The following is a 26,774-nucleotide window of genomic DNA, read 5'->3' as shown; positions in this document are numbered from 1 at the left end:
ATGTTGTGGCGATTTTTCCCCGTGGTATTGAATATCGATATTTTTTCAGGCAACCTTTCGAGGTTTGAAATTCCAGTATCGCGATGACACTACACCACTACACCCATGAAGCCTCAAAATACTGCCAGCATAGGCACCTTACTAGTGTACCAGACCAGAAACAACAGTAATGCATCTAATTAACTGTGATTAAATCTCTTCGTCTGCATGCGTGGACAGTCAGGGTTCGGCCGCTGACGTCCCTGCATTGAAAGCAGCGTTTTGCTGAAATCTCTGAAGAGCTCATGTAGATGTACGAGACGGTGACTCAGCGGTGAATCATGCCTTCATGCTCTGCAGGTTTTGTTGAGTCATGGATGGGCTGATTTTATTTTCTGAGGATGTGCTTATGTGGCATTTAGCACCTCTTCAGTGCATCGCTTGTGTGTCTCTGACGATGAGATCTACTGAACACACACTGACGAAAGGTATAAACGGTGACCAAGACTGGCAGTCAAGATTTTTATTGTCTTTTAATAACATTTACTGTCATTTTATTGTCATTTTATTGTCACTTAAACAATATGCTATGACCTGACTGAGTTTTTGTGAGCTCATAATGTTTAGTCATAACTGGTAAAGCATCAGTCTTCTCTCTAGTGACGTATGTAGGATTCTCCTATCATTAGTGTGCTTAAGCCCCGCCTCTGCTAGCTCACGCTCATCTGCATACACTTTTGAGAGCCACGCCCACAGCTCAATATCCAATCAACAACCAAGCACAAAGAATCATTCCTGCCCCACGTTTATTCTGTGTCGATAATCCATTACAATCAGATGTACCTCCCAATACGGAAGAGATGATCTGTTGCTACTTCTGTTTCATCACAGCTTTAACCCTTTAACTGTCACCGCTTGGTGCAGTTTTTATTTTATTGCCTTTTTTTGTATCACATATTTTAGTAATCATCATAAATTAGGTATCATTCGAAAGCATTCATCCTGTGAAAATCATTTTGAAATTGGACATCGTGTTACTATGGAAATGGTATTTTAAATCCTTTTAGTGGGCTACTCCCCCGTGGGCGTTGTCATGTTTCATATTACAAAATTTATTTTAACTACTTTATAGTCAAAACTTTTCTAATCTTAACAAAACACATATCGTCGGACAGGTTTAAATCTCAAGCTTCCATATTTGGCATCTGTTTTGTGATATATAAGTGATATTCGGACAGAAATTTGTTGCAGGAGAATGCATCAAAAAAAAAAAAAAAAGTCAATGGAATGACACCCGGTGGCTAATTTTGGTACAACGCCTAAACAAAATCTCATGGGTACTTTAATTTTTGTGATTATCAACTTCAAATTTGGAACACAACTTGGTTAGACATATGGCTTTGATTTTATATCAGTTTTAGTGTAAAAATTATGTTGTAAAATATATAATATAAAATTAAAAAAAAAGTTCAGTACATTTGATTTACATTAAATTTAAACTGTTTTCATACTTTAATTTTTTGAAGTGCTTTCACTTCAGCAACAATCTGCTTGTTAATGTTAAATACTACTATTTTGCGATAATAAATATTTCAAACAAATGTTTCAAAGTAGTATGCAACATTGATGTCACATGAGCTCATTACATATGTTTAATTAAAACAATAGATCTGATTATTTTGCATTTTAATTAAGTTTTGTGTAAAATGTCTTCGCTTACGGTGGTCAAATGATACTTAAAAAATGTTAAAATATCATTTCCAGTTCATTCGTCACATTGAAGGTCAGGTCAAGTACATTGCACTGTGGGATACAGTAGTGTGTTGTTTACTGCACAGTTCAGCAAATGCATACTGAAACTTCACATACTGCAGAAACAGTAGGAGTCGGACTAGTATGCTGAACATGTTTGTGTATTTGTGTGGAGGCAAACGTCGCAGTAGCTTCACTAATCCAGCTGGTAACGTGTGTGTGTGTGTGTGTGATACTCACATGTGAGCTCGACATCACTGCAGCGTTTCATTGGCTGTGCATCAAACTTAGCTCACTGTGATTTGAGACACAGCCCTGCACTGCACCTGATGGCTCTGCCTGCAGTTCCAGTGTGTAGTCTAGAGGGGGCGTAATGACCGGCGTACACTGACTGCGCGCCTCCGCTGAGCTTGATTCTCAGAGCGCGCGCTCAGTCCTGCTTAGATACGCGCTCATCATCACCATCATCATCATCTCCACCATCATGTCTGTGGTGGATCATACAGTCATGCACGGCATCTGGGGCAATAACGCGCCCGCGGGGAAGGGGATGGAGAAGCCGAAGAACAAGGGCTTCAGCCTGGTCAGGATGATGTCTCTGAATTACAGGAAGGAGAATAAGAATCCACAGCAGCAGCAGCAACAACATCATCACAACAACATGCCCTTTATGATTCACTGCCACATTGGCAAGGAGATCAAACACATATGCAGCAACTGCAGCCGCGGCAGCCACGCGCAGGACGGTGAGTAAACAGGGCACGTTCATGCGTTTAGCGCGTCAAAAACTAAAACGCCGCTTGAGTTCCGCTGTCACTCTCGTTTAATTATTTGGCTACAACAGTATGTTCATGTGCGTTAACCCTGATAAGATGGACGGCTTTGGCTGTTGCGTCGCGTTCACCCAGGACGGGGTCTTGCGTTCCGCTTTTGCTGTATTTAATTATTGGCCTCACGTGCGTCGCGTATAGCGCCACGAGCGTTGCGTTTTAATAAGGCGTGTCAAGTTAAATAGTTGGATCTGAATCTTCAGTTCCACACCGTGCGCTGCCTTGTGTAAACGTGCCAAAAGTGGATAGACATCAGTTGTATAGACATTTTTAGCGTGATTTATTTTGTTTTCCTGCAAACCCCGCCCACAGCCGATTTCATTGGTCAACTCAATCGTTGTCAACTGTCAAAAAAAGTTCAGACTAAAGAAAAATCATAGGATCGCGACAATCAGTAAATCCTGTATATCAGGATGTTCAAACAATGTTATTCTGAGGTTAAAGTCAGCATGAAATAGAACAGAAGTTGATACAAAGCGCGTCCGAAATCAAATACTTCTCTACTATATAGTAAGCAAAAAAAAACAGTATGCGAACAGAGTAGTATGTCCGAATTCATAGTAATCGAAAAACAGTAGGCGAAAAGTCCCCGGATGACCTACTACTTCCGGTGGGATTCTGAAGTGTCCCAAATGGCACACTTCATGTGCACTTTTGAGCTTGTGGACTTACAATGTCCGCTGTGTGCACAAGACCGTAGGGTGTCCCATTCGTCATTTAAGCGCCCCCTTTGCGGCTGCTATGTGCCCTTCAGCTGAGCCCTCAAGACTGTGAGCTACACAGAAGACTTTACCCGGCAGTCAAAGCGGCATTACGTCGTGAAGTGCGGACTCAGAGGAAGACCGTGAGGGTTTAGGGTGCCATTTGGGACAGGGCCTGTATTCAGTGGATACTTTACTATCCCATAAGGCCATGGGAGAGGATTTATGAATGGAGGTGAAGCGATGTAACTGACGCCAGTAGGTCACATGATAATGACAACATGGTGGATGTAGTACGTCTGGATTACATTCATACTATATAGAACATACTTTTTTAACTTCTGCAAAGTAAGTTCAAATTCAAATGTAGTACATACTCACAGTACGTGATTTTGGATGTACCTTTAGTCTTTTCTTCTCTATTGTGACGTATATCCGAGTGAAACGGTGTCATGACAAATCGGGTCCCCCTTCGAAATCGGGTCTACACAAACTGCCAGTTAATGATTATCCTAAATATATACGAGTGATATTAATTTAAAACATGCATAATGTGTAGTAAGAAAACAAATTAGTGCATAATAAAACCTACTGAACGCAATTTCTTACACTTGATTAACTTAATTAATAAATAATAATAATAATAACCTATTAAGTGAATAATTGGACATCATTAATTTGTTTGATTTATAACTGAAATCTAGACATTTAACGCTTAATTTAACACATAATTACATTAAAGATGATTGTGAGTACATGTAGGGTAAGTGAAAATGTGTGTATAAATTAAGCTATCAGGCTTATCGAGTATCTGTATGCTATGCTAGTACATAAGCGAACTAATACAGACATAAATGGTTATTATAACGTAGTTGAAACAACATTTATCATAAGATTTTGTATGAATTGTAATCAGACGCTAAAGAGAGTAACTATTAAAAGCAATTTGAACCAATGGGATCGCGTGGGGGACCCGATTTCTGGGGGGGCCCAGTTTGTCACTACAAATGTAGGGCGGGGCTTGATTGTGTCCGTGAGAATTGATTGGATGGTTGTGGTTTGCTATTGGTGGGTCTCGTGTGAGTGACGGGTCATACTTCTGCAAGACGTTATTCTGATTCAAGATTACGAGGAACGGATAAATCATATATAATAAGTACTGCAATATTCCATAAAAAACAAGAATTGTCCAGTTTGATTTCATGGTGACTTTAAGATGAACGTCTTTGTGTTTTTAAAATGCCATCAAACAGTTCAACTTTAAAAAACACCAGACCACATGACTTTAAGGTGAAAGGCTTCTGTTTAGTGCTGTTTTCCACTGGATCACTAGTGAGTGCAGTTGGCTTCATTGACTATAAAGGGATTTTATGGTTTTATAGTGTCGTTTTGAGCTCTTTTATTGCAGATCATACAGTCAGACCATGAGCAAATGTGACATCATATTAAATCCCATGGTTTAATCCTCTCCATTTAATTCCTCTTTGATTAATTTACGTCACACGTGTGTTAATATGATTAGGGTGGAACTATAAATACCCCGCTGCCTGTGAACAGCACGTGCTGGAAACATGTCCTTCATCGCAGCTCATCACATGTTCACATGACCCTGGTCTTCATACGCTCAGGTTGAGCTGTGATGATACTGTCTGCTCTAGTATAAGTGTGTATGATGTGTGTCAGTAGGGACTGTGCGTCACCAATGTATTTGACCTACTTCTGGGCCTGCATTACACGCGCTGCAGTTTAAACGCTTCCAGTAGGCACAGAAATGGCACAGGCTGAACCAGAAATGGAGTGAAGCTGCAGTGTGTTGCACCATTTTGAGCCTCTCTGTTCTTCCACAGCAGAAGAGGTGGAGAAATTGGCCTCCATGCGCTCCGAGTCCCTGGTGCCGCCCGTCCACTGCAGGAGCAAGTTCGCCACTCTGGGACGCCTCTTCAAGCCCTGGAAGTGGAGGAAGAATAAGAGCGAGAAGTTCAAGCAGAGGTCAACAGGTAAACACTTAAATATATTCTGTATAAAATACATGAATAGTACAATTTACATTCAAGTATTGGACAGACGCTCGTATCCAAAGTGACTCGCATTGCATTCAAGGAATAACTTTGATCAGTTCATGCATTCACTGGGAATTGAACCCATGACCTTGGTGTTGCTAGTGTAATGCTCTGTTGTTTGAGCTACAGGAAAGCTGTCAGTCATGCAAGAACAGCAAATATATTTCAGAAGTCTTTTTTGTGTGTTTTGTTTTTTGTTAATCGTTATGTTTCCGTCCAAAGTTGCAAATTATGACAAAATTGGAATAAGGCATAAAACATTTGTGAATAAAGCGTTTCCACCCCACGTGTTCAAGAGAACAAAATTGTCACTTCCTGGCAAATTGGTGTAAAATATGTAATAAAAATATTAGGGATGCTCCGATCAGGATTTTTGACGATCCCGATCATTGTAGCTTTATATAGGTGATATGTAAGCTCTGCTGATGGTCACTCTTAACTCCTTACACCCTGAAGGCATTTTTAGTGATTTCATGTGATTTCATGTGGCATACTTAAAAGTAATGGCTTATAACAAGGTATCATCAAGTATATGGTCTCAAAACCTTTCAAATTTTGAAGAAAATTAATTTTGATCATGTTCGGAGGTTCTTATGTTACAACACTGCTGAGAAAACCCCAGAAAAATTGATGCAATTTATTGATTTATTTTATTGTTCTTGCTTGACATGATGACTGTTAGAAAGTATATATATATGACAGGTCATAAAATGAAGTTTGGGCTTGTTCACAATCATGTCAACTGCATCTGAACCAAATTTTGTGATGATATCTCAAAGCAATCAAAAGTTATGGCATTTGAAACCATGGTAGCCTTTTTATCAAAAGTCCAAAAACCTTCAAAGAAGAGTGTTTTACTGAATACAAGAACTGCTTACATGTGTAAACGCCACAAATCATAAAAATATTTTTAATTACGTAGAATAAGTAACAAGTATTAAGATGAGTGATGAGTGATGGATCTTCTAGCTCTGTTTCAGCTGTGGCTCCTATTCTATAGCGCATGCTAAATCAAGACCTGTCCATCTGAGCGATCGATGGCTGTAAAACAGTGTCTGATTGGTCTCGACACATCGTCTCACCATACCCGAGATCTGGTTTCCATTGGTTGAAATTTCAAATGTCATTGGAAAACACTGCGTCATGATTGCGACTCGATCAGATCCCAGAAGTACTATAGCTTTAGCCAAGCAGCATGTCAATGTCACTAAATTTAATGAACCAATCGCAATTTGATGTTGTAAAACCATAAAAAATCTCATGTAAATGGTATACTGATGAGGCTTTTGCTCCACATTCTGCTTTGTAACTTTGCGAAGCATTGGTAAACCATAGTTAATCGCACAACTTTATCTAGAGCAGGTTGTCTCGATTCAATCGAGCCCAAACACAACATAAGATGCGTAGTTCTTGAGAAAATCCTCACCGATCGGGTCATAGAATGTGATTATCGGCCGATACCGATCTGCGGACGATCAATCGGAGCATCCCTAAAAATGGAAGTGGTTGCAAATGAGTTGTGTTCGCTGTCGTGTTCTCTTGTGTGGAACACCACAGTGGATAGGCGCGGAGGGTGAAGTGAGTGACCCGATATTTACAGAGAAAGTCCTCCCCTTTAAGTATGAGGCGAACCACTGTAAAGCTAGGCCCTGGACTTTATTCTGAAGACGTTTCAGAAGAAAGTCGTGATCGATGGTGTCAAATGCGGCACTCAAATCTAAAAGAATCAGGAAAGCAGAAGACCCAGAATTGATAGACAGCAAAATGTCATTTGTGACCTTCAGCAGTGCTGATTCAGTGCTATGCAACGCTCTAAAACCAGATTGCAATGGGTCTAGATTATTAAAAGTATCCAGGTATGAAGTAAACTGCAACTTTTTCCAAACCCTTGAAATGAAAGGAAGTTTAGAGACGGGCCGGTAGTTGTTATGCACGGTGGGGTCAAGATGAGGTCCTTTCAATAGAGGATGTACGATAGACATGTTTATGTCTGGCAGCAAATTGATTTCTGAAATCCAGGCCGGCCTGTTTTGTGCTCATGTGACTGATCTGTGTGCAGTGCTCCTACAGTGTCAGCTGCGTTCAAACAGGAGTGAATCCAGTAAATGATGTGAATACAGGAGTCACTTCTGAAACAGACTGACATGAGTGGCGAGAGCAACGTGAACCCAGTCAAAACAGTGTGCAGTTTGACTGGTGCAGAATGATAATGCGTCATCAATATAATATTAGGAGAAATAAATGAAAACGCATGCAGATTTAGTTGTTATAGCACAAAACTGAGAAATGATTGGGGTAAAATGATAAAGTGTGTCATTAATGTAAAATGCCGAATCAAATGTTCTATGTAAATGTATGCATTGTGACAATTAATTAGAATATTTAAATAATGATAGATTCCCAGAATCCCAGTCAGCGTTCAGGAGCTGCTGAGCTCAAGATTTGAGTCTAAAACATCTGCTTCTTCAACCCTGAAACAGTTTATTCTTTAGACAAAATATTTTAAATAGTTTGCATATGTGTTTTGATGGAGTTATTGATCAGTGTAGTCTAGATTAAAGCATATAACCTCACATGACCCATACTGACTCTAAATCAGCCAGTACTGTAGTATTCACTGCATATGGATCAACAGTTACTGAGATCTTTATACTGTTTTCTGGTCCAGCAGATGAAAACGGTGCATGTGATGACTTAGTAAAGCATCAGCTGACTCTCCTCAACCACACACATGATTTGAGGAGTCATTCACGTGGTGTGGGATCAGATAATCAGAGCTCTCTTCACACAGATGGTCGCAGTGGCTCTTCAGAAGGTCTCTCATCAGACGTGGTGTTCATCTCACGCTCTTCATCTGTGTTTCCAGCGCTGGAGAGGAAGATGTCTGTGCGTCAGAGCCGAGAGGAGCTGATCAAGCGAGGAGTGCTGAAGGAGATCTTTGAGAAAGGTTGCTATCAGTAATTACTTCAGATCTCTCCCAAATGACTTGATTTTAGAAATAATTTTTAAAACATGTCAGTGTCATTGTTTTGTCTCAAGATTCACACCAGTAATGTGGCAACTAAGGCACATTAATGAAAGCTACTTAAAAGTCCTAATTGAACTAAGGTCTAATCCTGGCTTGATCTGAGCTCTGACTATGAAACCAGGCCTAAAAGTTGACCTCAGGAAACTGTTTGTGCTCCGTCAGACTCCAGGGTCCCGGGAATGATGCAGGACGGCCGGCTGGAGAACGGGCTGCCATCAGGGTCAGACTGTGACCGGACATCAGAGCTCACAGACAGACAGAGGACCGGTGAGTGTGTGTGTGTGTGTGTGTGTGTGTGTGTGTGTGTGTGTGTTTGTGACTGTGTGTGTCTCATCAACCCTCTTATTGTTTCCTGACAGGTTTTTAAAAACATTCATTGTGTATTCATTTATCACTGGATCCAATATTACAAAACTGATATCTGATGCTGATATTGTAAAAATATCAGTAAAACTGATTATGGGTAGTGTGAAGCTCAGCACAGGGTTACTGAAGGACATCAGCTCAGTCCTGCAGTAAGAGTCACATGTGATGATTTGGATTCAGATGTTGTGTGTTTCTACCTCACTATGTCAAGATAATTAAAGCACATAAAAGCGCTGAAATAGCATGAAAGGGCTGCTTTAGCTAACGGCTCTTTTTAATGAGCTTAGCTCAGATAATGAAGCGCTTCATGAGCTGAATAATGTGCTTTGTTCTGCTGCGTCCAGCTCAGTGCTCGTCCTGTTCCCTCTCAAAGTTAGTAGGACGTTAGTTTCTCATGGGAGTGATGCTCTTCTTCCTCATATATAGTGTTGAAACTCTGTTTCTGAACTGTTTTAGCCGCCATGGACTTCCGTGCATCTCTGGATGGAGTATGTGCTCAGGACAACACCCTCAAGTCTCTAACACTTCCTCCCAAGAAAAACCTCACCTTTCACGGTGACCTTCAGGAACCCCCCGCCAAACCTCAGCTCATCCATAAACAGCCTCCCGCCCTGCCACCGAAGCCCTTCTCCAGACTGACCAATCACAGCACAGGTGACAAACATTTAAAATTTAAAACATTAAAAGAATGAAACCTTCCTGTTTAATTTTAGAGGATTTGTTGTGGAGTGAGGGAAACTAAAACATCCTATAGCTATTAGGGCTGGGAGAAAAAATCAATTCACCTTACTATCGCAATTTTTTACGATTTTAAAATCTATTTTTTTTATTCCAGAATCAATATTAATTGAAATTAAATTACTTTATTTTAGTCCTTGCTTATAGACAAGGTGGACAGAAGTTACCCTCTTTTGTAAAATCCCTTTCAAGCGGACGAGAGAAAGCGATGTGAGACTACCCAGCTTTTCTCATACATTGATTTATTTGTGGCGGCCCTCCACAATGTCAACATTGACCGCCACAAATAGATTTAAACTGTTCTGAAAACGGTTCTGGTGGGATATGTGGGAGAAGCGCTGTAACCTTTAATAGCGATGCCTCACTTCATGAATATTAATAGAGTAAATGCACTGCAAAGCCCTCGCGCTTCTCATATACACTTTGCGTCGGATATCAACGCTGAGAGAGATAAGACAGTAGAGCTGCATGATTAATCTTTAAAAGATTGTGATCTCGAATCAAACACCCACACAATCTTATTCCTGAATTACAACAATTCATCTATTAAACCTTTGACAAAATCATATCGCAACATTCAGATCTGTGTTGGCGCTGCCTCCGATCCAGAGAGAGCAGTAGTCATTATTTCAACCTCATAGTATCATTATTTCTGTGATACAATAGTTGAAATATAAACACTGATGTCTCTGGTAGCGATCAGTTATCACCTTTTGAAAAGGCGCTTCAAAAACATCTGTATCATTTACATTGTTTCGCCACTAAGTGGCGACAAATGACTATTAAAAATGTGTTTGTCATTGAATCACTTATTTAAGAGAATGTAGTAGCCTACTGTAATGAATGATGCTTCTGAAATAAAACTCAGAAAAGATGTGACAAATTGTTTTTGTAAATATGACTCATCTTATACATCATGTACAGTCTGTATGAGTGAATGATTTAACTTTTCCCCATGGTCTAGTGTTAAAAATCCCCAGAAAAAACGCAATACATTGCAATATCGAATCACAAGAATCGCAATTCTTAAAAATCGTAATACATATCGTATCAGCACCCAAGTATCGTGATGGTATCGAATCAGCAGATGTATCGTCTCAGCCCTAATAGCTGTTTATATGTTTGAGTAAAACATGTTGGTGAAAGTTGCTCTATCATTATAATGGTGCATTAAAATGAGAATTATTAAGTTTGATTCCTAGTTTTCTTTCAATTTCATGATGTAGATGTGAGCTGTCTGTCTCTGTTGTGTCCAGACTCATGTCTGCAGGGAAAGCCGTCTCCTCCTCTACCTCCCAAGAAGGTCATGATCTATGTGCCGCCCACCTCCTCCTCCTCCTCGTTCAGCCAGTACGGTCACCCGCTGCAGCTGCAGTATGGCGGCGTTCACCCGTCCAGCCGCATCATCGACGAGCTGCAGAAGACGCTGGCGCTCGCCATGCAGAGACTGGAGAGGTGCGTGTGCTTGTACACAGTCCTGGTTTAGAGCTCCCAATACTGCTGAAACCACTGCAGTTTATGGTGCTGTTGTGAATGAGGGAAGATTGATTTGAAATGCTTCCAATGCTGGGTGCAAGATATTTTAGCAAAATGTATCTTTTACTCAGAATTATTGCACTCTATTCTATCACGTGCTCCTTCAGTGAAGTCTGTGAAGTTTAAAGCAGTCCTTGATTATGATTTCACTTTTTTAACTTTAGTTAGTGTGTAATTTTGCTGTTTGAGCATAAACATCTGCAAAGTTACGACGCTCAAAGTTCAATGCACTTTTTAAGGACTACAACAAACGGCTGGTAGGGACTACAACAAGCTTCTTCCCGGGTTGGTGACATCACAAACCCTAAAATTTACATAAACCCCGCCCCCGAGAACACACAACAAAGGGGGTGAGGCCTTGTTGGGCTGCTTTAGAGAAGAGGAAGAGTTGTTGTAGTAGAGTGTTGTTGTCATGCCGTCATTTTACGCCGGACTGCTTCACAAACGAGGGTCAATTCAACACAAAAGATTAACATGACGGCACATGCTAGTCGATGAGTTGAATCAACTCCACAGCAACTACATAAATTTATCCACTAACCATTCAGAAACGCCCAGTTCTTCCTGAGTCTCTCCATCAGTGTCGACTCCGGTTTGAACAATGTAAGGCTGAGCACCGTTACTGACAATCCTCATTTTGGCTGCGTGAGATTCTCCAGCTTATACACACCGTAAACAAAGTAGCGCTCGCTCACCATTTTGAATATGAATCATGTTGATCAGTTTTTCTTCACTTATATAAATTAGGCTACATACGGCCATGTTGTTATGAAAACATTTGCATATTGGAATGCTCCGGATAGATGAAGCTCCCAGTGTCTGTGAATGAGGTCACAGTGCCTCACTGACCCAGCTTACAGCTCACCGTAGACTCACGGCCCACTTCACCAGCGCTGCTGAGGTCTGACCCAGTACTGAAGACACATTACAGCTGGAGACACACAACCGCTCTCATTTACTGATACTGACAGGAAACAATCAACATGTTTTCCGTGATTTTGTCGTTAGACATAATTAGAGAATATTTTGCTGAGTGTGGTCTGTCAGTAGTGGCAGAAATGAACTTTTCTTTATTAAGGGGTGAAATTTCACCCCCTCAATTGATTTTTCAAGGACATTTTTATCTTTATAAGGGCAGTTCTTTTCTAGCCTTTTAAAATGTGTGCATCATCTTTTGTCAAATTCTTACATTTAGCCTGTTGTCAAATCTATACTTTTGTGTATAGATGTGAAAATGCACTAAACAAACTTAAATGGCTCATGTTTCTTAAATGGAAACTGTAAAAAAGAAGTTTACTGTAATGTATTGTACTAAACATTTTTAATTTGATACAAAATATACATTTTTCACTCTAAAATTGCTATAAAATCAAAGCCACATGTCTAACCAACTTGTGATCCAAATTTGAAGTTGAGGTTCCTGTTTTTTAGGCGCTTTACCAAAAACAGCCACCAGGCGACACCCACATTCCATCTGATTCATTCTCCCTCAGTTCTTCATTCACTTGTCACAAAATGGTGACCAAATATGGAACCTTGAGTCTCAGACCTTTCTAATGGTATGTTTCATCAAGATTAGAAAAAGATTTCACTATAAAAAAAATGCATTAAATTGTGAAACAAGACCGTCTGTCAGGAGGAGCCAAATAAAATGTTTTAAAGTACCCTTTCTATAGTAACACAATGTCCAATTTCAAATCGTTTTTCACAAGAGGAATTTTGAGTGTTTAGGCTTTTGAATGACACCTAATTTATTCTGATTATTGATTACTAAAATATGTGACGGGAGAAAAATGGGAATAAAAAGTGTGTCAAGTGAACATCACATAAGTTGACTTTATAAACTGATGTTGATTCATTAAAATGGTTTTGTTTGAAGTCAAATGAAGCCAGAAAGTAGTAAAACAAAGCAATTGCTTAATTTATTCATGTTGCAGTGCATTCTGGGAGTCAACATAGTACTTGTGGCTGAGAATAAGTCCAGTAAACTCAAAAGTTTGGGTTACCAAAACTTGTTAGTTTTAAGTTAAGTCACTTACATTGTTCTTTAATTGCAGTTAATCAACTTAAGTTATTCCAACATAAAAAAGTGACCAACGCATTTTATTTTGTTTTAATAACTTGTAATTGTCAGTGTAATTTAGAAATGAAGTTTATTTTAAGGCAACAGATTTCCTCGCTTTTTTAAAGTGGCTTTCCACAGCGTGTCAGCTGATGTGTGTCACATGACTGATGGTGTGTTGTGGTCTGGCAGCTCGGCGGTTCACGCGGGTCAGTACGGCACTCCTCTCCCTGCGGTGGTGATCGACTGTGACGATGATAAAGAGAACATCCCGAACGAATCCGACTACGAGGATCTGCCCAGCATGTATAAGGATGAAGAGCAGGACGAGGACGAAGATGAGGAGGAGGACGACGATTCTGTCTTTACAAGTTAGTCCTGAAACTAAAGCAGTTTGTGTCGACTGGTTATAATGATGTATTATGGCAGATTGATTAGCTTGACCTAGTTCTCATTTAGAAATGAAGCAGTCGGAGCTCGTTGTGTCACAGACGATTAACAATAAGATAGATATTGTTCCAGAAATCATTCTAAATGTAAAAGAATAGCAGAGTCTACAGCACATCTATAACGATAATGACAGAGAAACTGTATTGTTGGAATCATTTTCAGAACGAATTTTCCAGCTGATGATCGATTAAAAACATTGACAATCAGAATCCATCCCGCTTTAAAGGGCTCAAGCATTTAAAGAGACAGACGACAAAACTGAATAAACTTAGAATAAACAGAACGATACCGTCCGCTGGTGTGGACGCTGATATAGTTATCGTGTGTGTGTTTGTAGGCACACTGGCGCTGAAGATCTTGAGGAAGGACTCTCTGGCAGTGAAGCTGAGTAACAGGCCGTCTCAGAGAGAACTGCAGGAGAAGAACATCTTACCTGTTCAGACGGACGAGGAGCGACTGCAGTCCAGACAGCTCATCGGCACCAAACTCACACGGTACACACACACACACACGTATATATAAAACGCGTTTGAGTTTAAAACGCATGTGTTTGTCGGAGCTGAACGTGTGTGTGTTCAACAGGAGACTGAGCCAGAGACCCACGGCTGAGGAGCTGGAGCAGAGGAACATCCTCAAACGTGAGTCATGTTCACTAATAGCCAGAGAGATACTTACACGGTGTCCTAACCAGACGCGCTGCGATAAGAGTCCAGCGACAAGCAGTTTGTCTGTCCACACCAGATGCAGTCACAATTCATAGCCAATTAGAAGAGCCTGTGGGCGGAGTCTCTCTCAACCTGCACTCACAACCAAATTAATCCAAAATCACAGCCAACCAGAACTGTGTGTGGGCAGAGCCTCTCTATAAGAGCACTGCACTCGCAACCAAATCAATCCAAAATCACAGCCAATCAGAAGAGCGTGTGGGCGGAGTCTCTCTGCAAGTGCACTGCACTTGCAACCAAATCAATCCAAAATCACAGCCAATCAGAAGAGCATGTGGGCGGAGTCTCTCTGCAAGTGCACTGCACTCGCAACCAAATCAATCCAAAATCACAGCCAATCAGAAGAGCATGTGGGCGGAGTCTCTCTGCAAGTGCACTGCACTCGCAACCAAATCAATCCAAAATCACAAGCCAATCAGAAGAGCGTGTGGGTGGAGTCTCTGCAAACGCGCTGCACTCGCAACCAAATCAATCCAAAATCACAAGCCAATCAGAAGAGCCCGTGGGCGGAGTCTCTACAAGCACAGTACACTCGCAACCAAATCAATCCAAAATCACAGCCAATCAGAAGATCGTGTGGGCGGAGTCTCTCTATAAGCGCACTGCACTTGCAATCAAGTGATAAATACATGATCAAATTCATAAATATTACACATTTTTATCATTATTAAAAATACTGAGTGACTGAAACAGTGTTATTTGAGTATCATTGATATACTATTATAGGTAATGTTAATATTTTGAATTAGATTTTATACTTAGAAATCAAAACCGTTTCTAAAATAGAAACATTGCGTATTGCTGTCACGTCTGGTTAGGACAAAAAGTATGATTAACATTGGAAAGACCGCTTTTATCCCGTGTCGTGGTATTGCATTTGATTAGGACACGGTGTTCCAGTCTGTTGCTCATGAAGACTTTTTTTTCTGTCCCGCAGCACGTAATGAGCAGGAGCAGATGGAGGAGAAGAGAGAGATCAGACGCCGACTCTCACGCAAGGTATGATGGGAGCGTGATGCCATGCGTGAGTGTGTGTGTGTGTCTCTCTCGCTCGGTGTCTGAACGTGTGTGAATGTGTTTCAGCTGAGTCAGAGGCCCACGGTGGAGGAGTTACGGCGAGCCAAGATCCTCATCCGCTTCAACGATTACGTGGAGGTGGCGGACGCTCAGGATTATGACAGACGCACGGACAAACCCTGGACGCGACTCACTGCGGCCGACAAGGCGAGTTTGAAGGACTCTGGTCATACAAGTGTTTCGGTTTTGGAGGGCCAAATAATTTGTTGAACATATCGTTTTCTCGTTTGATGAACTGATATCTTTTAGTCTGTGCTGTTTTCAGTCGATGCGTGAGCAAAACTTCACTAAACATTATCTGTAGCTTCTTCTTTTGAGCTAAATCAGAACTACATTTACAGTTTTGGTGTTACATGTTAAGGACTGTTCTGTTTTTTTTTGTAATCGTGCTCCTGAAATGATGAATAATATGAAAGTGAATCAAACTGAATGGATAATAGTGAGTAACATGTTTGAGTTAAGTGATGATGAGTCATCTGTCACCCATCACGTCTAGTCCACTGAGATCATGCTTTAATAAACATGATTGAGTTTGAGTCACATTGAGGGACACGTGCACCTGTTCAGATGAAAACTCTGAGCTTATGCAATGATGCCCCATTATATAAACGAAGGGATAACCGAACCTCATCACCACGACAGGGATTTAAACCGTACTGAAACATCCCTTCTGCAGTCGAGTGACGCGTGAACTAACAAAATGCCCTCACTATTACTGCATCCCTCGCTGTACTAGCTTGTACTAAAAAACGTTGCATTTCCAGCACTTCTTGTGTTTACGGCCTCTTTTAAGACGTTTGCTGAATGAATGAATGAATGTAATTGTAAATGAACTCTTGTGTGTGCCGCTGCAGGCTGCCATCAGGAAAGAGCTGAATGATTTCAAGAGCAATGAGATGGAGGTGCACGAGTCCAGCCGCCATCTGACCAGGTGAAGCACATCAACACCAGACATACGTGTACATGAGCTTCATCTTCCCCATCTAGGGCCTCTTAGAAGGCCGGATACTGTGAACTGTGGTCCGGCACATATGCACACAACACAGTCAAAGCCTCACCCCACCACGATAAGGTGGCGATCCAAGGAGGAGAATACAGTACTGCTACTGATTTATTCCTTAATTTCTGGGGTTAAAATGTAATTAACCGTTCAATATCACAAGATAACTGAAAGCTAACATTTAATAGGCTTAAAAAATAGGGCTGGGTTAAAAATATTGATTACTTGATTTTGATTGATTCTCATTTTGATGAACTGACAGATTCTTAAAGGGTTAGTTCACCTAAAATTGAAATTTCTGTCATTAATTACTCACCCTCATGTCGTTCCACACCCGTAAGACCTTCGTTCATCTTCAGAACACAAATTAAGATATTTTTGATCAAATCCGATGGCTCAGTGAGGCCTCCGTTGACAGCAAGATAATTAACACTTTCAATGCCCAGAAAGGTACTAAAGACATATTTAAAACAGTCCATGTGGTTCAACCTTAATATTATAAAGCGACGAGAATACTTTTTGTGCGCCAAAAAAACAAAATAGCGACTTGATTCAACAATATCTAGTGATGGGCGATTTCAAAACACTGCTTCATGAAGCTTTGAAGCTTTACGAATCTTTTGTTTCGAATCATGTATCAAAATGCCAAAGTCACGTGAACCATTGAGATTTCGAAACACTTATGATGTAACAAAGCCTCATTTACTGTAATCACGTGACTTTGGCGCTCCAAACCACTGATTCAAAACAAAAGATTCGTAAAGCTTTGAAGCTTCATGAAGCAGTATTTTGAAATCGCCCATCACTATATATTGTTGAATAAAGTCGTTATTTTGTTTTTTTGGTGCATAAAAAGTATTCTCATCGCTTTATAACATTAAGGTTGAACCACTGTAGTCACATGAACTGTTTTAAATATGTCTTTAGTAGCTTTCTGGGCATCTGAAAGTGTTAATTATCTTGCTAGCAATGCAGGCCTCACTGAGCCATCGGATTTTATCAAAAATATCTTAATTTGTGTTCTGAAGATGAACGAAGGTCTTACGGGTGTGGAACGACATAAAGGTGAGTAATAAATGACAGAATTTTCATTTTTGGGTGAACTAACCCTTTACATTGCAAGAATCAATATTTCCAATAAACAGGGCTGCCCCCTAATAGTCGACTAAACGTTAAACAACTAGAAGAGGCTTAGTCAACCAAGACCTTATAAGTAGTCTAGTCGCAGAAAAAAAAAAACTCCACAGGAAGTGGTGAAGTCACGCAGTCCGTGAGGGACAGATCGTTAATGGCGGGTCCTTGTGGTAATTACAGTATGTCAGGCAGGAAATCCAAACGTTCGCCTATCGTCCATTGACCTCAAATATGGCTTAAACATGTAAGTAGTAGCAACTTTACATGGCCGCTCACTCTAATGTTAACCTAGATAAATATGCACTATTATATATCCAAGAGTCTGTGCGGAGTGTGGAAGGCAGCATTTTTTTGTCATTCAGATAAGAGTAATACATCATTCTGAACTGTAAAGTACATTTATTTGTGTACACTCACAATAACAACAAAACATTGTGCTTTTGTAAAACAGAGAAAACGAACAGGATGAGCGTTCTGCTGTCTCAGTCTCCTTGAACATCAGAGCGTCACATAAAATGAACCGAAACTCAGCGTATAGGCTACTTGCCTCACATACATGAGAAATATATCTATAAAAAGTGTGAAACATCTAATTTTAAATGAACCAAAACAAATATAGGCCAACTCTCTGATTATGTAATCCATATGAAAGGTGCATTTCTCTCTATAGGCACATTACTGCGGAGATGTGTCAGCATCGTCAAATTCATCTTTGCAGCTGACACTGACTCAGAAAACACTAGTTTATTAATAAAAATGTTATTTTATAATAATAAACTTATATAAACTTGATATCGACACATTCATAATCATTACTTTTGCCGGTGCTTTGCGGCAAGCTTTATGCATGCGCTTGAGCACAAGGCATATATTCCACCCCCCCAGTATATTTAAGTAATTAAATTAATATACTAAATGTGTGATTAGTCGACTAATGGCTTAAATAAACGACTACTGGTCGACTAGAAAAATCTTTAGTCAGGGGCAGCCCTACCAATAAATCGCCATAAGCTTTGAGATTTGTTACTTTTAATATGAAACACAGTCTAAGCTTTCAAATTCTGTTTTGTAACGAAATTCAAAAAATAAATACCGTTTTGGCACTCTTTAATGTGGCGTGACAGATCGCTGTAGTGCCTCAGTACAAGCGGCTTGCCTTCGTCTTTACTAGTTACAGCACCAAATAAACATGAATGAACATCAGAAGGAATGTTGAAAGATACAGAACAACTTACTGAAATCCGTATCATGTCTCATGTAATTGCAGAAAGACGTCAATAATACAGCTTGAGGACAATGTCATGTAACATCATATTTACCCCAGAAAAAACATTTAAAGGATTAGTCCACTTTCAAATTAAAATTTCCTGATAATTTACTCACTCCCATGTCATCCAAGATGTTTGTCTTTCTTTCTTCACTCGAAAAGAAATTAAGGTTTTTGATGAAAACATTCCAGGATTTTTCTCCATATAGTGGACTTCACATAAGAGTCTTATCTAGAGAAACCATCGGCCATTTTCTAAAAAAAAAAAAAAAAAAATTATATATACGTTTTAACCATAAACACTCATCTTGAACTAGCTTTCTTCTTCTTTTTCTCTATTAGAATTCTGGCAGTGTAGACGCTGCTAAGTGTATTACTGCCCTCCACAGGTCAAAGTTTGAACTAAATTGTCATACAATATGCTAGTGCAAGTATATAACAATTAGTTCAAACTTTGACCTGTGAAGGGCAGTAATACACTGATGGATTCAGTGTTAATTGCATTTAATATTTTTAACACCGGCAAACAAAATCAAAATCTTTGATAGCCCTAATTTGTGTATTTCTATAAATTCTACAGTGATCATTTGTATTTAGGCTGTATGGAAGAGTATGAACACAGGTGAAGAAGTCTTACACTGTGTGTTTGTGTTTGTTCAGGTTTCATCGGCCGTAGAGAAGAGCGCCGCTGCCTGATGCTCCTGTCAAGAGCCGGACGGACGTCTGTGGCGCCGCGGCCATCCATCACCTTCAGTCCATCATCAGAGGAGGAGAGCTGATTCTCAGGCTGAGAGCGGCGGCACGTCCAGCACTTTCAAGCACTTCCTGCCAGCAGGGTTCACTGTTGCACTGACTGCATTCGCGCGCGGTGGGCTTTATGTGTGAGACGAGAGCCCAGCGAACGCTTTTACGGACAATCCATGTGGACAGATTCCCAGCGATTCATTGTGCTGCTGTCTGCAGGGTTTTCCTGCGCTGCTTCACACTCGTCTTTTACTCCAAGATTCATTCATAGCGAGATTGATCACGATCCACAGGGAAAACTGGAGTCCATGATGTTTATATGAAGCGTTTTATTGTGCGTTCGTCCTGAGAGAACTGACTCGTGTATGATCTTCTCATTTATCGAGTTATTTTATACCGTTTTTATAGTAACTTCTCATCGTTTGCATTCTTCTTTTGTTTTGTTCTTTTCACATTTTGATCTTTGTCTGTTTTGAATTCATCATCATGACCTGAAGGTCATCATCATCTTTATGATTGTGCAGCGTGAGGGCATTTTTGACCTTTTTGATCTGTATTTATTTTTAAGTTAAATGATTTTAACATCCTTTTTACTGTTTATTGTAGAATCAAACACTAGAAAATCATGCATAATTCACCTTTAATAAACGTCACAGTTGAATTATGACGGACAGCAGGTTCAGATGCCGTCTGGAATGGTGCTGACAGAAGTGTGAGAGTTATAATCTGATCAATAACAGGCTTGGAGGGACAGTTCACCCACAAATCAACGTTCAGATTGTCTTCTTTGATTCTTTTTTCAAGCTACAATCATACTCTGCTTGTACTTTAACAGTTCGCTCAGTGTATTTTCATTTCATTTGTGATTCGTTAGAATTATTGATCCACTGAGATTGTGATAGGAGCAGGAGAATCCAGTCCAAACACATTTCAGTTTGTTTGCATCAGGATTGAGTACAAATTATGATATTAGTTGTAGGAATCTTGAACATTAAGGCACAAAAACAAACGTCCGTCACCGAACTGAACTCATGTGGAAAGATTGAACTTTTCAAGGAGCCAAATCATCTTTTTAACAATGCTGTGATTTTGAAAACTTTGTAGAAATTGCATGACTTTATATGAGGGTGCGACGCCCCGTCCTGACCAGCATCATGTGACACAGCTGTCAGTGGCGGCCGAGAGATTTCAGCAATAAAACTGAACTTATTTACAGCTACTGTGTGTGTGTGTGTGTGTGTGTGTGTGTGTGTGTGTGTGTGTGAACACCAAGAATACTAAATATCCAAATCCTAGTTTACAGCAGCATCCAGGTGTTTTATGTATTGTCTTTTTAGAAATGTATAGAAATATTTATTCAAATCATGTGACCTTCGATGAAACATTCTGAAATCACACTGGATAACACCGATCATCTTCACTCCATACATGCTGTCATCAAAACAAAGACAAACATATACTAAAAATAATGGAAATGACTGTAAACTTCTGAAAACAACTGCATTAACTTAGGAAACTGAATACAGTTTATTACAAAGTGTTTATTGAATTTACAAAACAAAAAGGATTTAAAATTTTCTGTGTTTGGAAAAATAAGACACACATTTTTTTTTAATGTTTTTGGGTTTTATGTATTTTACGTAAGATGGGTTTAGGCAGGGGTCCCAAAACTACGGCCTGCGGACAAGATCTGTTTGGTTACTGACATTCTTCCAAATATCCTATTTTGATAATAGATAAATACTCCATTCATTCTCTCCATAGGGAAATTGATTTTGAACAATAACTTATAAACCTTTGAAGACAGACGTACTGTCTTCATTAGCCCCCATTATTTCATCTTATTTTTTAAATAATCTTGTTTAACAATGGAATTCTTGGTTAAAAACTACATTACTCATGATGTTGTACAGAAAATTACACCAATCATCAGAGATTTGAAAAAGCAACACGCGCCAAAATAGCTCTTTAGCTCCGCCCACTCCCATGAAGCACTGCGAATGACATGATCGAGTCGTTCCCGTTTTCAACATTGATAATAATAAGATAGTAAAATGATTTCTGAAAGATCATGTGACACTGAAGACCGGATTAATGATGCTGAAAATATATTAAAATGTTTAATACATTAAAATAGAAAACATTTTTTTTTAATTGTAATAATATTTTACAATATAACTTTCTTTTTATTGTATTTAAAAGCATTAGAAAATCAATTTTAAAAAATTATATGGGACTTTAAATAGGTAATCTGCTTTAAAAATCACACGTTTGCTATTTACAGTATAATTAAATCCCACTATTATTCGTACCAAATCAAATATCGTTTTCATATCAGTACTCACCATGTCTGACATGAAGCCAGATGAACGCCAGCTCTCCTGGGAAACTACCAATTCAGCGATACCGGAATACGCCTCGTCTGGAGGAGTTAGTGATCGATTTCATGTCTATTCTTCTGTAGCCTATATATAGCCTAGTTTAATTAATAATAATGTTTTTCTGATTACGGTCTCTGCTTTATACGATCTACTTATAACGGCATTCTCGTCACGTGGTCACGCATTTGAAGCGCGCAAGCCGTTATTCGACTCCAGAGTAGATCGTCGTCTTCTTTCGCTGTGTTTTTGTCAAACAACACACACTTTTGACAGACTGTCCACAAACTTTACAAATGGGCTCATTTTTTTCTTCTCCTTTGACACAACAACCGCCTTACGTGTTCGATCTGACCGAGTCTGAGCGCAAAGAAGGTCAGTGACTGAATTAAACGTCGAGTTCAAAATCCTTTTGGCGTTTATTCGTTATTTTAAGATGGCGGGTTTTCCCAATCTGTTATTCTTCTTATTTGTAAATCACTAGAAATTGATCAGCTAATCTCCACAGTACACCAGTTTAGCATAAAGCTAGAACAAGTATCCCTACAGAGCTGTAGAGAAAACGAGAAGCTGATATTTTTGTTCGTCAGTTTATTTGGTTTAAACTGACTGATTAAATCAAGCTAGATAGGATGGCATATTATTTAATGTGTGTGACTTGTGTGGTTTTGATTTTTACTGCAGCCCAGAGGAATATGGCATTTGATGACTTGTAAATTGTTTGTGATCTGTGTATTGCAGTTGAAGAAAAAGAAGATGGTATTTTTGCAGCATTCCATGCATGTAATTTGGCCATTTGTGAAAGCATGTATCAGCAGAATGCTCTCGCCAAAATCGAAGAGGAGAAGTTTAAAGGTATGAGTAGGACTATCAGAATTCCTAAAACATTAGAAGTTTGCCTCACACTTTCTGTTTTGCAACCAATGCAGAAAGAGCAGAATCCCATCATAGGTCTAAGCATAATGTAATGTCGATGATTCACCTGTTTTTCAGTGTACAGACGTTACTGGAGTGGAGTGGTTGAGAAGTTGAAGGAGAAATACCCCCAGTGGACTTCTGAAGACATCTTGAACCTTAGATTTCATTTTGAGGCTGTTACCGAAGATTACAAGTATCTTCTCCACTTCTGTGCCCTGTAAGTGAACACTTACTTTCAGCACCCAAAGCTAAACCCAGACAGATATCTTTTCAGGACTGTGTAACACATTTCAGCTCTAGGTGGCAGCACTCTCTAACATCACAAGATTTAATTCCCCACAAGTCACTAATAGATCAGATCATTTGAATAAAATAAGTATTAATAATCTCTCTTGTTTTCCCCCTCTTCCTTCATGAACTCTGGGACAGCGATGAGCTGCTTGAGCTCTTTCAGGTGGACTTTTCTCCTGAGCAGCGCAGAGCGATGTTTGACGCTGCAGACACTCATCAATGCAGCGCCATCAACTTTGAGGGGTTTCTTCAGGTTATAAACTTTTACATTATGAATTTTTGCAGAATTATCTATATGTCAGTTTGACTAGTAAGTGCAGATCAGAAGTAAAAAGCAGATGTTTGTTTCGTCTCTCTCTTTTAGCTGATGAACAATATGAACATTAGGACACCTGTACCGAGGCCTGCTGGGATTGAAGAGAACAGAGATGAGATTATGATGGCGTTGTCTGATGTAGCAGAAGCTCACCCCTTTACACAGATGAGTTATGGTTTGTTCTAAACTACAGTGATTTTGTAAATAGTTTTGTCAACTAGTTCTGTTCATCTGTGTTCTGTTAACTCTCTCCCAAATGGGTTTTGTCTTTTAAGTGGCATACATAGAAAATTAACTTAGTTTTAAATTAAATTACTTCAGTTTTTAATGTTTTTCCATCAGTATTGCTGTTTAAGACATCTGTACAGATAAAGCCATATTTATCTCACCCACTGATCCTCTACGCTCGCACAAATCTTCTTGTTGTTCTTGTTGAAGAAACTTGGAGAGAAAAATTATGAAATTTAATTTTGGAGACAAACCAATGATGGCAAAACGGTTTTATTTTCTTCTGAAGCTACTGTAAAACATGATATGATCATGAGCATGGCCACATATTTTTACATTACCTCAACTCATCAAAATCGTTTTCTTATAAGTTTTACGAGATTAAACTTGCTTCTTTTTTTTAAGTCCGTTTAATATAATTTAAGTTTAATTAACTTGCACAGCTGATTTAATTATTAAAATGTAAGGCAGCAACTGAAGTTTTTAAGTTAAAATAAGTGGAAATATTTTATTTTATGATTATTATTTGACATCGCAGTTGTCAGTTTTCATTGGTGTAAATATAGAGGGGATCAAAAGTCTTTGAATTTTTTTGTACATAATTTATATATTGTACATTACTTTTCAGAAGTATTTTATTAAAGAAATTAATACTTTATTCCGCAAGAACGCATTAAATTGATCAAAGCTTAACAGTAAAGACATTTACAATATTACAAAATATTTCTAAATGAAATAATTTATCAAAGTATACTGAATGTATCATGTTTACAACAAAAAACGTTTAAGCCGCACAACTGTTTTCAACATTCATAATAAGAAAAAAATTCTTGAGCACTAAATGTGCTGCTTATAAAAAAAGAAAAAGATTTCTTCATGCCTTAAAATGTCTTGAATGTAACTCTACACGCTTGCCTTGCTGTGCTATTAAATTAAAGATAAAATATGATAGAGCGATATGAACATGGATCAGCAGCTCCTACAGTACATTAACAGGCATAATTAGGCATGAAAATAGCAGAAGGAAATATCTATTTGCTAAGCCAATTAACTATATTCTGTTGGTTTCTCTGCCAAATATTTTTAAAAATTAAAAATGCACTGAAAATACAGGCATCGGTACTCGTTACGGCAAGTACTAAAAATAAAAGTATCGTATTGAACTCTGGAAAAAGTGGTAACGTGTGTCCCTACTAAAAATAAATGTATTACAAGCTGGGTTAAAAATAATAAAATTTCTCGATTTTACTTGATTCTAATTTCTTAAATCCTAAGACTTGATCTTTGAGTCTATACTTTGTTCAGTTGATGAATGCACAGAACATTGTAGCGGGCCTCCCATCCAATAAATCGTAAGAAGGTTTGTGCTTTGTTACTTCTGATATGAAACTGTCATGGAGGCGACACCATTTGCCACACCAGACCCTTCAGCTCCACCCACTCCTTCACAGTCCAGAATTATAACTGGACACACCTGCTAATCACCATATATGAGCAGTCCTCTTCACTCAATTCATTGTCTGGTCTCGTTGATACTCACCTGTTCACATACCGGACTCTCCATGTTCCTGACCCGTCTTCATTGGCTGCTTCATTCTCCAGACTGCAACTCATCCTCTCCTGTAAAGACAAAGAGACTGTTACTGAAAAGATAAGTTCCAGCAAACCATCTATCTCACATCAACTCACCTGCATATTGCATCTGTCCTCTGCTATCATTGTAAGTAAACCTTATGAAAGATCATACCCGTGTTGTCTTCTGTCTGTGACAGAAACAAAGTCTCAGCTTTCAGATTCTTAAAGACTTCTAAAACAGCTTGTGAACTAACCAATCCTGTTCCTGGAGATCTACCTTCCTGCACAGTTCAGCTCCAACCATGATCAAACACAACTGAACAAACTAATTAATATCTTCAGGAGCACTTGATAATTACAGACAGGTGTGTTGGATCTAAATTTTTAAAAAAAAACGTGTTTTCATAGTAAAAGTTTAGTGATTGTTTGATTGTTGAACATGACTGACTGAATTATTTACCGTAAGCAAGTTTCTGAACTTCACTAAATGAATGTGCATGTGGCACTCAAACCAGCAACAGATAAAAGAGCAAATGATCATCTAAATCAGACTGTACTTTGCTGTTTGGTGATCATGCAACATCAGGCCAAATTTACTGTATCAAATTTACATGTGTCAGAGGTGAATATATGCAGGTTGTTGTAGGTTTCTTCTTATCATGCAAGCGCATGTTATCATTTTGAGAAAACCAACGAAAAACAGAAAATAAAACATTACACATGACTGTGCTATTTATCAAAAATAATGCTATATGAACCATTTATGTTAAATATGGTCTGAAAAATCGTTTGGAGGGAGGTCTGGAAAAGTATGGAATTTTGAAATGGAAAATGTGTAGGAATGGATCTTTCAACTTTCACATATGTCAACTTCATAGGACCATAACTTCAAAATGGTACAGTATAAATGTCTGAAATTTGGCATGTTGATAGACAAGAACACTGGGTATAAGCCTCTAGTGAAACTTCCAACTCATCCTCAAAGACAGCCAATATATAGCACCTCTAAATGGGCCAACAAATGGCTCATTCAATTCAATTCACATTTATTTGTATAGTGCTTTTCACAATAAATATTGTTTCGAAGCAGCTTTACAGAAAAGGCATGTTTCTATGTTACAAAACCAGAATAGTCTTTTATAATAGATTATATCAGAAAGTACAGATGTAAGATCAAATTATAGTATTTACAAATATCATGTATGCATTTAATCAAAATTTGTGTGCATTTTAAAGCAATGATAACGTAATAATTTGGTCCAGATCTGATGTCATCTGGAGTCCTCATCTATTCATAGGTGTTGGTCATCTTGAGTCTTCATTAGAGTCTGGGTCCAAACTGGAGTTGGCGTAATCTCTAGTTACCTCGGGATGGGCATTCTAAAACGCAGATAAAGAAAAGTTAGCGTAGCTGCTGTTCATAACATTTTAAACAAAGATAATCATTTGAGTTTAATCTGATATAACTGGAGTACAAGGATTGAGATACTTTAATGAGATGTCTTTAATAGTTTAAACTGGGAGAGTTTATTTGAGCCCCGAACAGTGTCAGGAAGGCTATTCCAGAGTTTAGGAGCCAAATGGGAAAACGATCTACCTCCTTTCATGTACCCGCCCTA

The 26,774-nt window shown here is 39.0% G+C and overlaps 2 protein-coding genes across 7 annotated transcripts in view; both read left to right on the top strand.

Moving 5' to 3' along the window:
• LOC127501868 (phosphatase and actin regulator 1) overlaps positions 1-20,664 on the top strand; it is a 29,203-nt gene extending 8,539 nt beyond the window's left edge. The window contains exons 1-13 of one of the 6 annotated variants that reach the window (XM_051874153.1): positions 2,071-2,477; positions 5,113-5,259; positions 8,114-8,269; positions 8,513-8,617; positions 9,173-9,370; positions 10,711-10,909; positions 13,245-13,423; positions 13,840-13,996; positions 14,085-14,140; positions 15,165-15,226; positions 15,311-15,451; positions 16,159-16,235; positions 19,366-20,664. In XM_051874153.1, coding sequence (XP_051730113.1) covers positions 2,216-2,477; positions 5,113-5,259; positions 8,114-8,269; positions 8,513-8,617; positions 9,173-9,370; positions 10,711-10,909; positions 13,245-13,423; positions 13,840-13,996; positions 14,085-14,140; positions 15,165-15,226; positions 15,311-15,451; positions 16,159-16,235; positions 19,366-19,381 — 1,755 coding nt within the window. In that variant the 5' untranslated portion in view covers positions 2,071-2,215 and the 3' untranslated portion in view covers positions 19,382-20,664. Of the gene's footprint in view, positions 1-2,070; positions 2,478-5,109; positions 5,260-8,113; positions 8,270-8,512; positions 8,618-9,172; positions 9,371-10,710; positions 10,910-13,244; positions 13,424-13,839; positions 13,997-14,084; positions 14,141-15,164; positions 15,227-15,310; positions 15,452-16,158; positions 16,236-19,365 lie in introns of those variants that run through there. The other 5 variants (XM_051874142.1, XM_051874170.1, XM_051874131.1 and 2 more) reach the window with 5 other exon arrangements.
• A 1,286-nt stretch (positions 20,665-21,950) lies between these two features.
• Positions 21,951-23,680, top strand: si:ch211-122l24.6 (uncharacterized protein LOC557261 homolog). Its single transcript, XM_051874282.1, has 5 exons — positions 21,951-22,202; positions 22,569-22,682; positions 22,821-22,962; positions 23,175-23,289; positions 23,401-23,680. Exons 1-5 carry the CDS (start codon positions 22,124-22,126, stop codon positions 23,536-23,538), a joined length of 588 nt encoding a protein of 195 aa, XP_051730242.1. The 5' UTR covers positions 21,951-22,123; the 3' UTR covers positions 23,539-23,680.
• The last annotated feature ends 3,094 nt before the right edge of the window (positions 23,681-26,774 follow it).

Source organism: Ctenopharyngodon idella, chromosome 2, assembly GCF_019924925.1.
Source record: "Ctenopharyngodon idella isolate HZGC_01 chromosome 2, HZGC01, whole genome shotgun sequence".
Lineage (NCBI taxonomy): Eukaryota > Metazoa > Chordata > Actinopteri > Cypriniformes > Xenocyprididae > Ctenopharyngodon > Ctenopharyngodon idella.
The sequence above is the reverse complement of the archived record's forward strand: the minus strand, read 5'-3'. Positions and strand labels throughout refer to the sequence as shown.

What these genes read in the sequence shown, in the direction of transcription:
- si:ch211-122l24.6 (XM_051874282.1), top strand. Translation starts at nt 22,124, where the DNA reads ATGGGCTCATTTTTTTCTTCTCCTTTGACACAACAACCGCCTTACGTG. An exon ending in CGAAGAGGAGAAGTTTAAAG is followed by an intron (nt 22,683 to 22,820) that starts GTATGAGTAGGA and finishes CCTGTTTTTCAG; the next exon opens with TGTACAGACGTTACTGGAGT. An exon ending in CTTCTCCACTTCTGTGCCCT is followed by an intron (nt 22,963 to 23,174) that starts GTAAGTGAACAC and finishes ACTCTGGGACAG; the next exon opens with CGATGAGCTGCTTGAGCTCT.